This window comes from Anopheles ziemanni, chromosome 3, assembly GCF_943734765.1.
Source record: "Anopheles ziemanni chromosome 3, idAnoZiCoDA_A2_x.2, whole genome shotgun sequence".
Classification (NCBI taxonomy): domain Eukaryota; kingdom Metazoa; phylum Arthropoda; class Insecta; order Diptera; family Culicidae; genus Anopheles; species Anopheles ziemanni.
In genome coordinates this window covers 12,285,308-12,298,545 of record NC_080706.1, presented here as the reverse complement: position 1 = coordinate 12,298,545, position 13,238 = coordinate 12,285,308, and the positions used below count along the sequence as shown (strand labels likewise).

General features: G+C 43.1%; 2 protein-coding genes across 2 annotated transcripts; one reads left to right on the top strand and one right to left on the bottom strand.

The window, feature by feature from the left end:
• Positions 1-1,852: 1,852 nt before the first annotated feature.
• Positions 1,853-5,601, bottom strand: LOC131284088 (uncharacterized). Its single transcript, XM_058312944.1, has 5 exons — positions 5,466-5,601; positions 3,447-3,609; positions 3,229-3,371; positions 2,235-2,376; positions 1,853-2,093 (listed from the first exon to the last, which is right to left on the bottom strand). The coding sequence occupies exons 1-5, from the start codon at positions 5,599-5,601 to the stop codon at positions 1,853-1,855; spliced, it is 825 nt and encodes a 274-aa protein (XP_058168927.1).
• A 5,134-nt stretch (positions 5,602-10,735) lies between these two features.
• On the top strand, positions 10,736-11,701 carry LOC131288085 (protein atonal-like). The gene is made up of 2 exons (XM_058317184.1): positions 10,736-11,216; positions 11,256-11,701. Exons 1-2 carry the CDS (start codon positions 10,736-10,738, stop codon positions 11,699-11,701), a joined length of 927 nt encoding a protein of 308 aa, XP_058173167.1.
• The last annotated feature ends 1,537 nt before the right edge of the window (positions 11,702-13,238 follow it).

Here is a 13,238-nt window from a genome sequence, read left to right as displayed (position 1 = left end):
AATCTCATAAATTGGCCAAACCACTCTTGTATTTTCCTATCGAACTGAGTGGTGAATGTTTTGGGGATCCGTAACAGGTGTTCCAGCTATAGTCTGGAGTTTTCATCTCGTTTAACGGAACCAGCGTTGCCAACGGAAACAATGCATAAGCCGACAGCGAATGCCGGCCAATCAATCGCCGTTGGCTTTAGTGGTCGGAAAAGCTCGTCTGCAGCGTTGGAGGATAGATATAGACTGGGCGCTGTTATGTTCAACCTGCTGAGGTATTCGCACCCAATTTAAAATAAACTTGCTCGGAACGAACGAAATTGATTACCTCCACATTGGCGATGAACGGGTTCCGCACGTAAACCGAATCATCCTCTAGGAAGGTTCGATCAAGTGGTTTTGAATGAGGGAACGCTTATACGAAATGGACATGGGCCAACAACACCGTAGTGTACCGCAACAATGTGAGATAGCAATGCCAACGTAGATAAAAGCCAACGAAGACAGCCAATAGCAAAACCCTTCAGCAGCTCCAGAGTGAGCCCTAATCCAATCTATCAACTGTTCATTTCAACTGAAATGAGATTCCTACTCCACAGTCATAAAGAATGATTGACTAGCAGCAAACAAAAAACAAATGGAATTTTATGATTCACAGAAAAGCTTTTTATAAATTGATTACAGGTTTGATGAGGGTCCGCGACACCCAAGCGGTAGCACAGCCTTATGAATCTTTTGGCGAGATTCATTCATATGAAACTTTCACCAAAGTTTCATTCAGATGGATTCATGAATCTATTGGGATTCGAATCTTAAAACGTTTATAAATCGTCCAAAACCTTAATAAATTTTCATGAATCCTTCATGGAACTTTCACGCATCTCCATGATTCTTTCGTTGAGGAGGATCATGTGACAAAAAAGGGGCCCCTCTACCCATTTTTGCTCATAAGTTTTCATATTCGATGAATCTTTGGGATTAATGAATCTCTCATTTAAAGATTCATGAATTTCTAAAACGCAAAGAACCAATCAGATTCATGAATCTCGAGGCTCACCACCTCGACGGTGTGGGTTCGAATCCTAACATAGGGAAAAAAGTATGGAATGCTTTTTGCAATGCGATGCAATGGAAATGTATTATTGATGTCAATTAAATATGTCAGACAAATGAAATTAAAGGTTTTTGTAAAATCCTACCTTTTCTTGTACAGTTATACTGTATTTTTTCGAAGGAAGAAATTCAAAATTTTCTCAAATGAAACAGTAAAAAGAAAAAAAAAGCGTTTAGTAACATTTTATGACATTTATTTATTTATCAGTAAGCCAAACGTGTTCAAATATTTAACAGTTAGTATGCAGTTTCGTATCACAACACGCTGTGGGATAGAATCGTTGAAAAGTTCATCCTTGTTCCGGCAGCGACCGGACTCCACCTTGCTCGTCATCACTTTTGCAAATGGCTAGCCGACATCGAGACACCTTGTTCGCTATGACTACAGACAACTGGCTTTTTAAGTACAAATTCGTCCCTATAAATGTGATCGTTCGTTGGTTAACGATAAACTCTGAAATCATTCCCTACCCGACCCGACCCGACAATCCTAATCTGGGCTCTTATAGCATGTGGTACTAATGTTTTAGTTGGGTAGCTGAAACCACTATTTCGCTCGCCGGAAGGAACGCTCGAATGGCGTACTGATCCGTTGTTCTGCTCGTCGACCGAAGCCTTTCTTTGGCGTGGATGACCAAAGCCAACCGAGCGTCTATTATCCCTTGGTATATTATTCTTGTTTCGGCTTTATCCTCAACACTCGGTTCGGATTTCAACGCTCACACGCCTTCCTCGAAGATCGTCGCGTTGTCTAGAGTGTCGAAGTTCGCCGGATCGCGGCCAGCAGGAATGCCAACGTAGCCGCCAACGGAACCCCCCACCCGGCTGCCTTCGTTCCGGACGAGCACACCTCGTGTTCGATTTTATCACAGTTCAGGAAGTGCCGGTCGGTGGACAGCAGCCTGGCGACGGTACGCAGGAAGAGGGCCGAGTCGGGCCGACACTTGTGCCGGGCGCTGTTCGCGACGCAGTTCTCGTAGCCGTACCGGGCGCTGGGGGGACGGGGGGGGGGAAAAACATACGACGATAGGAAAACCAAGTCATCATTGAGCGGTCATCGGAGCGGAACCGATTGATTACATCCCGGAAGGCGAATTATCGGCAAGAAAGTACCATTTTGTTCGTTCACCTACCAGCAAAACTGCATATACTGCACGTTGACCGAGTGCTTCGTCGTTTTGGTCATTTCCTCCTTCAGGATGCCGATGAATTTGCTCGAACAGGCGTCCCAGTCGTGATGCACGTGGTAGAAGCACGTCTTGTGTCGTAGGAATTCTGCAAATGGAAAAGCGGGTGGGATCGTAATGGCTGCACTGGAATGCGACCTACAACACCTATGGAGTGTTCAATTCCACATTCATTGCATCGCAGCTTTCAATCAACTTGACGGATTATTTTCAACACTGTTTTAACATGTTTTACATGACTGTTTAAAGTGGAAAATTTTGTAGTACAAACTTTTCAATTTTTCGCATTGTTTTGAACATTGTTTTTTCCACTTTTTACATGACTTATAAATTTTATATTACATTAAGATCGCTCACTGTCAGAAAACTTTACCCGTACCCCAGAAAAACCCGTTTGCATTACAATTGGGCAGTAAACGTACAGCATTTTTCATTCAACTTTTCGCATTGTTTTGAACACTGTTTTTCCAAATTTTACAAGACTGTCTTTTTAGGAAATTTTTTAAATCACAAAAAGATCGCTCGCTCACACAAAACTTTACAAAACTTATTCTTATAACAATGTTACACGATTGTTCCAATCAACATGTAAAATGTTTCAGTTCCAAGTCGGACGGGAAACTTTTTGAATTATATTTTCCATTGCAATTATTACTCATTCGTGGTAAAAGGATACTTCTATAAGCTCCGGTAAATTGAAAAGGATCAGCGTGCACCGGAACTTTCCATCGGATGAGCTACGATTGCGCGCACGAGAACCCATGCTTGCGTCTGGCAGCACGCAAAATGATAAAGCCCCTCGTTTCGTGCGCGTGCTGTTTGCCTCGCTTGGAGTTTAAAATATTACTGCAAGCCCGAAACCGCCCGGAAGGGGCTGGCAATGAAGAAAGAAAAACACGGAATACCCAGAACGATCCCCACCGTCCCGCCCACTGCTTACCCTGCTGGTAGGAGCGGTCCCGGCAGAGGAACTCGTACAGCCGCTTCGCTCCGTACACCTCGTTCTCGATGATCTTCCGCTCCTTCTGGTCGACGCACACGTTCAAGTAGTGCTGCACACACTCCATGCCCCGGTTGAACAGCCTGTGGAAAAGGAGTGGGGTCGGAAAATTGTACATTCATGGCGGGTGCCGGGGGGGAGTGGGAGTCGTAACCTACAGGCACCGGTCACTTATCTCCTCCACCGAGTCCGGGATCTTGACGGAGTACAGCAGCTCGACGGCGATCGTGGGCGACGAGTTGCGGAAGCAGCTGTCCAGCATCTGCGAGATTTGGCCACAGACCGGCTCCGGCAGGGCACCCAACGATTGCTGTGCGGACTCTGCAACGACGGGGAAGGAATACTTAAGGTGGGGGCATTTAAAATTGAATGCTGGAGACCAGTGGAGGGTGGAATCGGAAATTCATTATCTGTTAAAGACTTCCCTGCGGCGGCAGGATACTAACGCCACTCGCTGGTCATAAATTCATTTTCGCACAGCAGTTGTGCTGCTCTGGGTACGAAATAAAATACAACTTGCTTCTGTACGTAAGGGAAAATCAACGATGAGACTATGCTTCCAGATAATATACTAAAAGTTATGTTTTCACATAACTTTTCACATTCACATTCACATGTTTGTCGAAATCATTTAATTATCTACCAATTAAACAACCGACACTCAACCCGCCAGATAATGCAAATATTACCACAGTAAATGTTATGAAATAAACAAATTTACTTTACAAGAAATAACACAACATAATCCTATACTGGTTCTATTGTCGTACCTCAATTTCGACCTCAACCAACCTAAACCCCACCGAATATGATCGACATAAGCTCTGGGAGTTTTAATGAGTTACCAAGAGTTTGCCATAATTCGGCTGCCTGATATTTGCAAACAACATATTGGCACGGTCGTCAAAGTTTCTACGAGCTGATGGTAAACAACCATCCGGTCTCCCTTCGCTTCTCTTACAGAATTTTACATATTGACAATGCCTTACGCTTTCGTATCGCATCTACAAACGTTTATCAAAAATCTTAGGTTTACTCAGCTAAATCGGTTGCAAGTTTAATCCCCAGTTAATTTAAACTATTTTCAAGAATTATCTAAACGACCAATTAGGGTTAGTTAAAACCCTTCGACATTGGGACCGAAGGGGCTGAATCAGTATCATATTCTCACCGGAATGTCTCTGCAGGCACACAGGCTACGAATTGTGTCCCAAAATCTGACGATAGCGTTTGAAGTACCATAAAACTAAATTAACGAGACCTCATTAAGGCACAGATATTTCTGAACCCACAGGGATTAGCACCCAGTTTGGGTTAAACTTTGGATCAAATATTTATACCCAAATTTATTGTAGCTTAGTATTGAGGTTTCATACTTAGCAGGCGGGTAGGTGAGGTGTATGTGGGAGGAGGGATGAATTTAGCTCGTTTCTTAATACCAAGTTACCGCACTTGAAGCAACCATGACGCTCCTGCTTTGACTGACTTTGACATGTCTGTTTTACTCTTCGGTAATCGTAAGGCTTCTGATCTAAGGTAAATGATTTATAAACCGTTGGTTCGTCCGGGCCAGCGTGCGTGGTTACTAAATTATGTACCAACCTACATATACGTCAACGTTTCCAATCGACTGTCTTTTGACCTTCGGTTGCTTTGTCAATTTATCCCGGCTCACTTTCTCAGAATCTGGCGAAGTAATGTTTGCGGACAGTTTGGAAAAAGAAAACCACACCTTAAAGGGTCGGGCGTTATATAGGCTATATTTCTTTTTTTTTTCTCCAGCTCAACAAATGGCTGTGACCGATGGCAACGATTGCTAGGCTTAGTCGAATCCGTATTCTTCAGGTCAAAGATTTCAATGAATCTAGCTGGTTCCAACGAAAACGTAGTAGGAAAATTAGCCATTGTGGATGATTATTTGTCAACATTTCATTCCTCCTACTTTGTTTGCATTTGATATCATCTCTTTCTTCTTAAAGTCCAATTAAAGTACTCTTCATAATCGGCTTATTTTCCACTTCGGTACGGAAGCCTACTTACTTCGTTTAAAGGATTTGTTGGTATTTTAGCAATCACCCTTTGAAATATCTTGCTGCCCAATTAATCAAAGAAGTATAGTAGTTCCATTTTTTACCTTTCATTTCATTTTTCACAACCTAGATCTACGACAAACTTACCGCAACACACCGACGCTAGCATAAAAGTGTAAATGTAAATTTTTAAAATCCTTCTCCACTCCACCCTTGCCGACTCCGTGCTCCAAGCGGCACTGAAGATCATGTACACGTCACGGTTGGTTGAGTTGGCACACATTGTTGGGGTATGTTTTTCAAAACACGATATGATTTACGTTGCTACAATTAGCAGCTTTCAGCGTTAGCCCGGACAGTCCTTGTTTGATCCCACTTTCTACATTTTGCTTACACACCGTTGGCCGTTGGACACTTCAGCCAGTTAGAGTTCTTAATTACTTGCACCTTTTAGCATAAATCACATCAAACAGCACTGACACTGTGGTCATCGTGACAGCTTATCGCACCCCTTCGCGCGGTATGTCATCCAATTCTTCGTAAGCGTTCCACTGTCGACGGCTGGCAACTAAGTATTCCATCTGGACGAAATGTTAGTGAGAATCGCGGGCAACGACTGATCTTCGCCGTGCAAGGATGCTGCTTATTTAAAGGCACTCACGACCGGTGCACGCAACGGTCGATGCTACATTCGGTAGTATTCGGGATTTCCCGAAGGCTCTCAAATTACGTGGCACTCATAGTATCTCTGCCTGCCGCGCACGTGTTGCTAATAGTTGTTTTTTTTTAAATGTTTTTTTTTTGGGTTGTAAGAATGGACTTGTTAAAGTGCTTCTTATTTACCATCGACTAATATATTTTTCCTAATATTTTCGTCTTTAACTGCTCTGTTTCGAATAATTGCATTGCACGCTGCCACTCTGGTAGTAATGGAACTATAAGCCCCAAAAGTGTCCAGTGAATAATGCATACTCAACATTTAATTATTTCCAGTTGTGTTTTTTACTAGTTCTCTGTAAACCTCAACAATGCGTTTGGAAAATGATCCTAAATTTGTTCAAATATAGTTTATTTTGAACACAAAATGAAAAGCACGAGTAATGCATTCCGAAATCAGTCTAATCAGTGGAAAATTAATTTACGCTTTCCCATTAGCTAATGGCTTCAGCTAAAATGTTTGCCATACAGCAACTAAATGTAATTCAACTTTACCTATTATCGTGCATTTCATACGCCATTTGTATTCTATTGAAATGTGGCCTTTCATGGAGTTTATTTCTATTCGCGTTTGGTCGGTGCTTTTTCGTGTCCCACGCCATCCGCCAGCCCATCACGTGTTCATACTCTCTAACGATGGTTTCTTGCTTATTATTTCTTATCTTTCATTTCAATATTTTCGCAAATGATACAATTTCATCGCAAACGTGCTCAATCGCAAATGCCCGGGGGCGGTTGTAGCTTAATTGATATGACAACGGAGGCTTGGCTGTTTTGCGTCTGGACAAACCTCCACAGCATGCCCTTTTCCTGAACATTCCACTCATCAATATTGCGAATTCTTCACCATCTCACTTGCGGGCAAACAACGGTGCCGATATCAGCCGTCGATAAATTCAATTCCGGCAAGAGGAAGATACCATCACTGACCAACGAGGGGCTTCTCGCCTGCAAACCGCACATTATTTTAGCACTTTGGCAGAAAATCCTTCCACCGGCTGGTGTTGCAACCTCCGACTGGGGGCGTTTATTGACAGCCTGTTGGGTGTTTATTCGGTTACTTGGCGCTAGCGAACGACGGGAGGGAAGAAAAACAGCAATCAAACAACTGTCCACGTGCTCAGCGCCATCGTAATCTTCGCCTGGTGTTGTGGTTGTTTGAAAAGTTTATTTTTACGCACAAACGGGCTCGCGGAGAAAGATGTGAACACGTTTACGATGGGTTACACTTGACACGGGTCTTTTGACAAATTTTATTTTCAACATCAAAGTTTTAGGTTCAAGTTGATGTCGTCCCTTCGTACACTGGTTTTTATTGTAGCGATTTCATCAAGCTGCTTTTATCCACGAAACGACTCCAACTATACGTTTTTCATCCAACGGCAACGCATCGTTTCAAGATAAAGCTGTCTTTTTGTTAGCCTAAAATGTTCAACATAGGACCAACACCTACGTATGAATTTCCGTGTCGTTGGCCTCAAAGAGCTTCAAAAACCATATTTTGTACCGAACTCGACTACCACGGAGTGTTTAATAGAACTTGGTAGAGAATGTTAATATTTCTCCACGGAATTCCAAAACGTAAGAAAAAAAAACTCAACAGTGTCTACAGTTCCTCGTCCCACACCGACGGACGCCATTCGAAGGGAAGTCAAGTGACATCCTTGCATGCCACTGTCAATCGATTGTCAATCAGGATCACGTTACGAACGAGTTTTCCACGAAATTATTGCCCTCCGCTTAATCGAGTAGAGAGCCGATTTCGAAATCATTTATTGAGAAAGGAAAAATTACATCGCTTATCAGCAGATTTTTGCTTTAGCGTTTCGTCGAAAATCCTTCGATAATATCAAAACATATTTTATTTTTAGCTGAAAGACAGTATGGTTGAAATTACATGCCGAATGTTTGGCATTGGCAGCATGATGTGACGAGTGGGCTGATGAAATGGTGAATGTGACTGGCCTTTGAGTAAGCAGGAACTTCGTTGTAATTTAATTTTGGTTTTATTCAGTTTTAAGATTATTGAATTCAGGGGAGTATTAAGATATTTATGAACAATTTTTTCAATTCATAAGCATAATTCCTCTCTATTATTGCTCCATGAAATCTCTATATTGTGCTATTTATGCCTATTCAATCAGGCCGATGCATATTGTGCATCGATACCGTTGACATGATAACTGTCTCGATAATCCGTAACCATGAATGCTCCTGATGAATATTTTCAGATTCCTTAGAAGCCCTTTGTTAACGAGCAGATATGCTAGGAATATGCTGTTACATACTGCAAATCCTACTGCCTTAAGCCATCGCCTGAGCTCGCTTCGCTTGTATGTACCTAGCTATTGTGTCGCACATTCGAGTGTGCTCAATAGTGTTCCCATTCATAGACTTCAGCCTAGCACAACGGCCGTATGTTTTCACAATTTATGACTGAAGATAGTCATCCAGCACTGTTTCGGACGTTTGAAGTTACGAGTATCCTAAAACGTCCTCAGGCACAGCTCGTGCCGTTTGGCATGGCTCTTTGTAAAAGGCGAACACATTCCCTTATCACTAACAATGCTATCGATAGTTGCCTTTGTTCCGTTTGCTTTCAATATGTTTATGGTTCCGGAAGTATGGGTTGTTAAAAAAACAGAGTTACATTAAACTTTACAGTGAAAGTTTGAGTGCGAAATTTTTCTTTTGCTAACAAAATGTTGATGCCCCAATTTAAGGATCATTATATTCCACGTAATTCACGATTTACCCTGAATTGGTCTAATAATAACAGAAAAAAATAGATAAAATCGGTAGCAAAGAGAGAATTCGTCCTATCGGTGGAATCCTGAAATCTGGCAAACAATTTCAACCTATCAAACAAGCTTTCACACAAGCTACTATGAAAGCTATGCTCCACAGCATGCAATAGTTGTGTGCAAGATTTGACCGAAATTCGAACTGGGATCTAAATTTATAATCGAAAAGTAACTTTTTTTTATGTATTTGGAATTATTTTTGAAACATACTCTTACTACTAAAAGGAAAGTTAAAAATGATTTGTAATCAATTTGATTTATTGTTATATTAAATACGATATGTGCACTGCCGGATCGACATCATTAGTGCTTTTGTGCGAAAAGATCAAACTTAGATTTGGTTCAAAATTTTCTACTGGTTCAAGCACTAAACAGTGAATGAGGATTTCAAATGTGTATAAAAATGAGAGTATATTTCTTCAAAACTATCAAATGCATGTTGAACATAGAGGATGTACAGGTAATTTTATTGACATTTTTATTACTGTTGTCCTGTTAGGATCCTACGGTGAATGCTATCAGTAAAAGGATCTCTTTAGAGGCGTACTCAATAAAAGTTCACTTTTAATAAAACTTCCTTGATCCAAGCGGTTATTTTACTTTTTGTACGCTTCCTTAAGAAAACTGTTATGCTACAATCATCCTTCGAGGCGCGAGCAACAAGGTTGAAACCCTAACATGTGTTCAAATGTTCCTTCCCTACATCGAGCCGAACGATGCTGATGATGAGCATGATGCCGACGCGTGCCAGATGGCTTGAGTGTCTCCTTCCGAAATTAGAGAGCGATCGTGTTCAGCGAGGATCGAGCTTATTTTTGTTGTCCATTTTATTATATTTCATTTCTTTCATTCCTCTCTCTAACAGAGGGTCCTGCTCGGTCTGTTTCGCTCTTGCCGGAGGATCCTCGGAACGTAAATGCACTTCCTCGTCCTCGTTGGGGTGCCAACCGTGACCAACGCTTTCCGTGGGTCCCCCCTCACCCCCCGGTGTAGACCACGACAGGATTCCCGGAACGCATCAATCGTAATCGTTTACGCTTTCGAACACCGACGCGCGTCATCTGCATCCTTCGAGCGAAAGGACCGTCACTGACCACGCGCTTCCTTGTGAGGAGGAAGTACTGGATGGTTCCGGCTTTAAAAAAGTAGTCGGTCTTGCTTGCCCCTTCGCAAATTTTCGTTACCTTCCAGCTTTTGCAAAGTTTGTGTTTTTCTTCCTCCACTTCCTTTCAAATTAATTCCTTCTGCACAAGCATTAACCACCTTGCTTGCCAATTCCGCACCTTAAGGCACTTGCTTCGAGGGGTTTGTTGAAAGGATTACAATTATAGAACCCCTTGGAAATGTTGCCACAGTCGTCAGAATTGTCCCGCACAAGCATTGGAAAACCGGTCGGCCGCATCAGGTTCCGGTCGCCATTCTCTGATTGGTCGGCTGGCACGTGCTTGCGTTTTCCGACCGTTCGTTTCCTCCCGTCCTTCATCACCGGCTTCCTTTGCCGGGTTGGGAACCTGCTCCGATTCGTTCGTACGTTTGTTCGTTCCATTTCTCAACCTGTTCCGACTCATCTCAGTCCAGCGAACCGAACTCGAACCGGGGTGGGGATGAAGTTTCCGATTCGGTGAAGATCGGTTGTTCAGGATCAGAAGAACAGGTAGATGGGAAGCGTATAAATACAACCGGCGAGTCCCGAAAGGAGTTTAGTTTAATACGAACTTACCTACAAATCGTACGGAAGACGTGGCTACTCGGTGCCTTCAATCGAGACGAGGTGTTAGAAACATTGTTTGCTGTTTAGAGATAGCACGCAAAAGAACGATTAATCTGAAGTTGTGAAATTCAGTGAACGCAAGTGAACCTACCCTGATTTTGGAGCACTTCAAACAGAACTCCACAATGTCCAGTGACTTTAGCCGGCAGCATCCGTTCTACTATTACGGCCACGAGCCGGTGTCCGCGTGCAGTGCCGGTGCTGGTGTGAACGTCAAAATGGAGCAGTTGGAGCTACCGCTGGCACAAGCCGATGGGCAGAGTTACCTCGGCGTATCAACCGGATATGGATTTGGCGTCCCGAGCGCGACCTCCATGTCGCCGCAAGTTTCCGCCAACGCTCCTAATGTGGTGATGCTGCCGGGGTTCATGGACAACTACCCGGACAGCTGGATGACTCCCAGCCCGTCCAGCTTCGGCTCCGAGAGTCCCGACTACTACTCCCTAGCCAGCTCGCCTCAGCGCCACTTCATCGACGTCGAGGAGTACAAGGAAAACCTAGTAGTCATGCAACAGACATCCCAGCCAACCGCCCCAGCACTGACACAAGCAGCATTACCTCTTTCGCCACCGCTTGCTAACGTTCAGATGCCCCCCTCCCAGTCCGGTAACGCTGTACGCCAACCCTCGGTGTCGCTTTTGGCAGGAGCAGGCTCCACCGGAGCCGCGTTGCCCGTGAAAAAACGCCAGTACAATCGGAAACCGAAGGTCAAGCCGGAAATGCAGCCGGAGCTCCTCGACGAAACTAACGCTACCTCGCCAGCGGCACTCTCCTGCCCGTCGTTGCCCAAACCGTTCCTCAAACCGTGCGAGTCCGCTCTGCCGACCGTTGTCTTACCCGCCAACCCTTGTCCCGCCACCGGAAGCACCATGGGCAAGCGGAAGCGCAAGCAAGTTCCTCTGCAGATCAAGAAGAAGCGCCGTCTGGCGGCGAACGCACGCGAACGCAAGCGAATGCAAAATCTCAACGATGCCTTCGATCGGCTCCGGCAATACCTGCCGTCGCTCGGCAACGATCGGCAGCTGTCCAAGCACGAAACGCTTCAGATGGCACAGACCTACATTACCGCACTCTGCGAACTGCTACAATGAGCTGCTCCGGCGGCTACTAGTTGACTAATGTTTAGGCTAGCGAAATCTACAAAACCGATCCAAAACCCAGAGCACCGATGCGCTGCCATTGTACAGAAACCGGAAGCGCAGCATGCGGACAGTGTTTACTATACAGCGGACAAAACCTAAAACGAGGCTACTTCTCTTCGCAGCTCGATGGTGAGGGTGGTGTCTAACCGCCCCGCCAAGGAGCCCAACGTCTTCTTCCGTTTGCCATCGCAACATATTTTCACTACGAATGATTCCCCCATGCGGAATCGCGGCACACTTTTATAGTTAAGTTTGAACTGTACAAAAAGAGATTAAATTATTTGTCATACTGTTATCACTGGTAGTAATATTATTATTATTTGTTCTTATGAAATAAATAAATTTATCTAATTGCGAAATCAACGCATTGTGTTTGCATTTTATTTTGTTCACTTCTCGATGACTTTTATGTATTTTGTTTATTTGCATACTGCTTTAAATATTTTCCATTAGTCACTCGTTCATTGCACACCATTGCCACTCCATCGTTCCCCGTGCACCGTTGGTCCAAACGATCGAAACTTTCCCACGGCTTTGGGGTGCAGAGGGGCGGCCGATACCGCTATCGATCAACATTTCCACCGGTTTGGCGGAATGCTTGCAGCGAATAAAAAGAAGCCACAAGAACCCGTACGGGCAAGGGTTCTTCAGCATCAGCCAAGGGCTGAATGAATTTTAAACTTTGTGCTATGCGCCTATAGCACTTGTTTTGCTTTCATCCACAAAGTTTGTTCGATGCTTAAGAGAGTTGCCGTTAGGGATCTTTATTTCGTTCGAATGTGTTTAAATATCTTATCTTGTTCTTTTTCCTTTTTTTCTGTTGTTGCTTATAAATGAGATGCGACAATGTATTGAAATGCAAAGCAAATTAGCATTAGGGTTATAAGTTATCACTTATTTTATAGTTTTATTTTTATTTTATTTTTATAATTCTGATAAAGTTAAAAATCAAACTAAAAAAAATGTGCATTAAGGTGGTAAAGAAAAAATCATACTAAAATCAAATTACGTATTAAGGTATAGAACAAAACTTTTTTTATTTAAATTTGAGAATAAGTGACATCCAATCTGTTTTGAAGATTAAAAGAAGCCAATGCTGAAAAAATCCCGAGGCAACAAAAAAGAATCGAATAAAATTTCTTTGAAAGAGATAATATAAACAAAAACCGCCAATAAAATAAACAGTGACGATCAAAGTTTATCGTTTTCCATTCAAGCAACATTGATCTCGATATGAGTTACTTTTGCCGTTACAAAATGATTGAATGAGTTTTTGATATTTAGAAAATGGTTGAATAAATAAAATTCCCATGCAAAGTGAACATGTTCAAAGATGGTGAAAAACAATTGTTTCTTCAAGTGTGCTAAACTGTCAACGGCAACACAAGTGGCAAACGTTGTCAAACAAAAGCATTACCAGCCATAACAAAAGGACCGCAGAACTCGTCATCACCTCTCAGCAGGATCACCAGGACCTCTTTGACCT

Coding starts and splice junctions, on each gene's coding strand:
- LOC131284088 (XM_058312944.1), bottom strand. CDS start 5,601: ATGTGTGCCAACTCAACCAACCGTGACGTGTACATGATCTTCAGTGCC. Junction 2,377..3,228: donor GGACCGCTCCTACCAGCAGG/GTAAGCAGTGGG, acceptor TTCCATTTGCAG/AATTCCTACGACACAAGACG. Junction 2,094..2,234: donor CAGTATATGCAGTTTTGCTG/GTAGGTGAACGA, acceptor CCGTCCCCCCAG/CGCCCGGTACGGCTACGAGA.
- LOC131288085 (XM_058317184.1), top strand. CDS start 10,736: ATGTCCAGTGACTTTAGCCGGCAGCATCCGTTCTACTATTACGGCCAC. Junction 11,217..11,255: donor GATGCCCCCCTCCCAGTCCG/GTAACGCTGTAC, acceptor CGCTTTTGGCAG/GAGCAGGCTCCACCGGAGCC.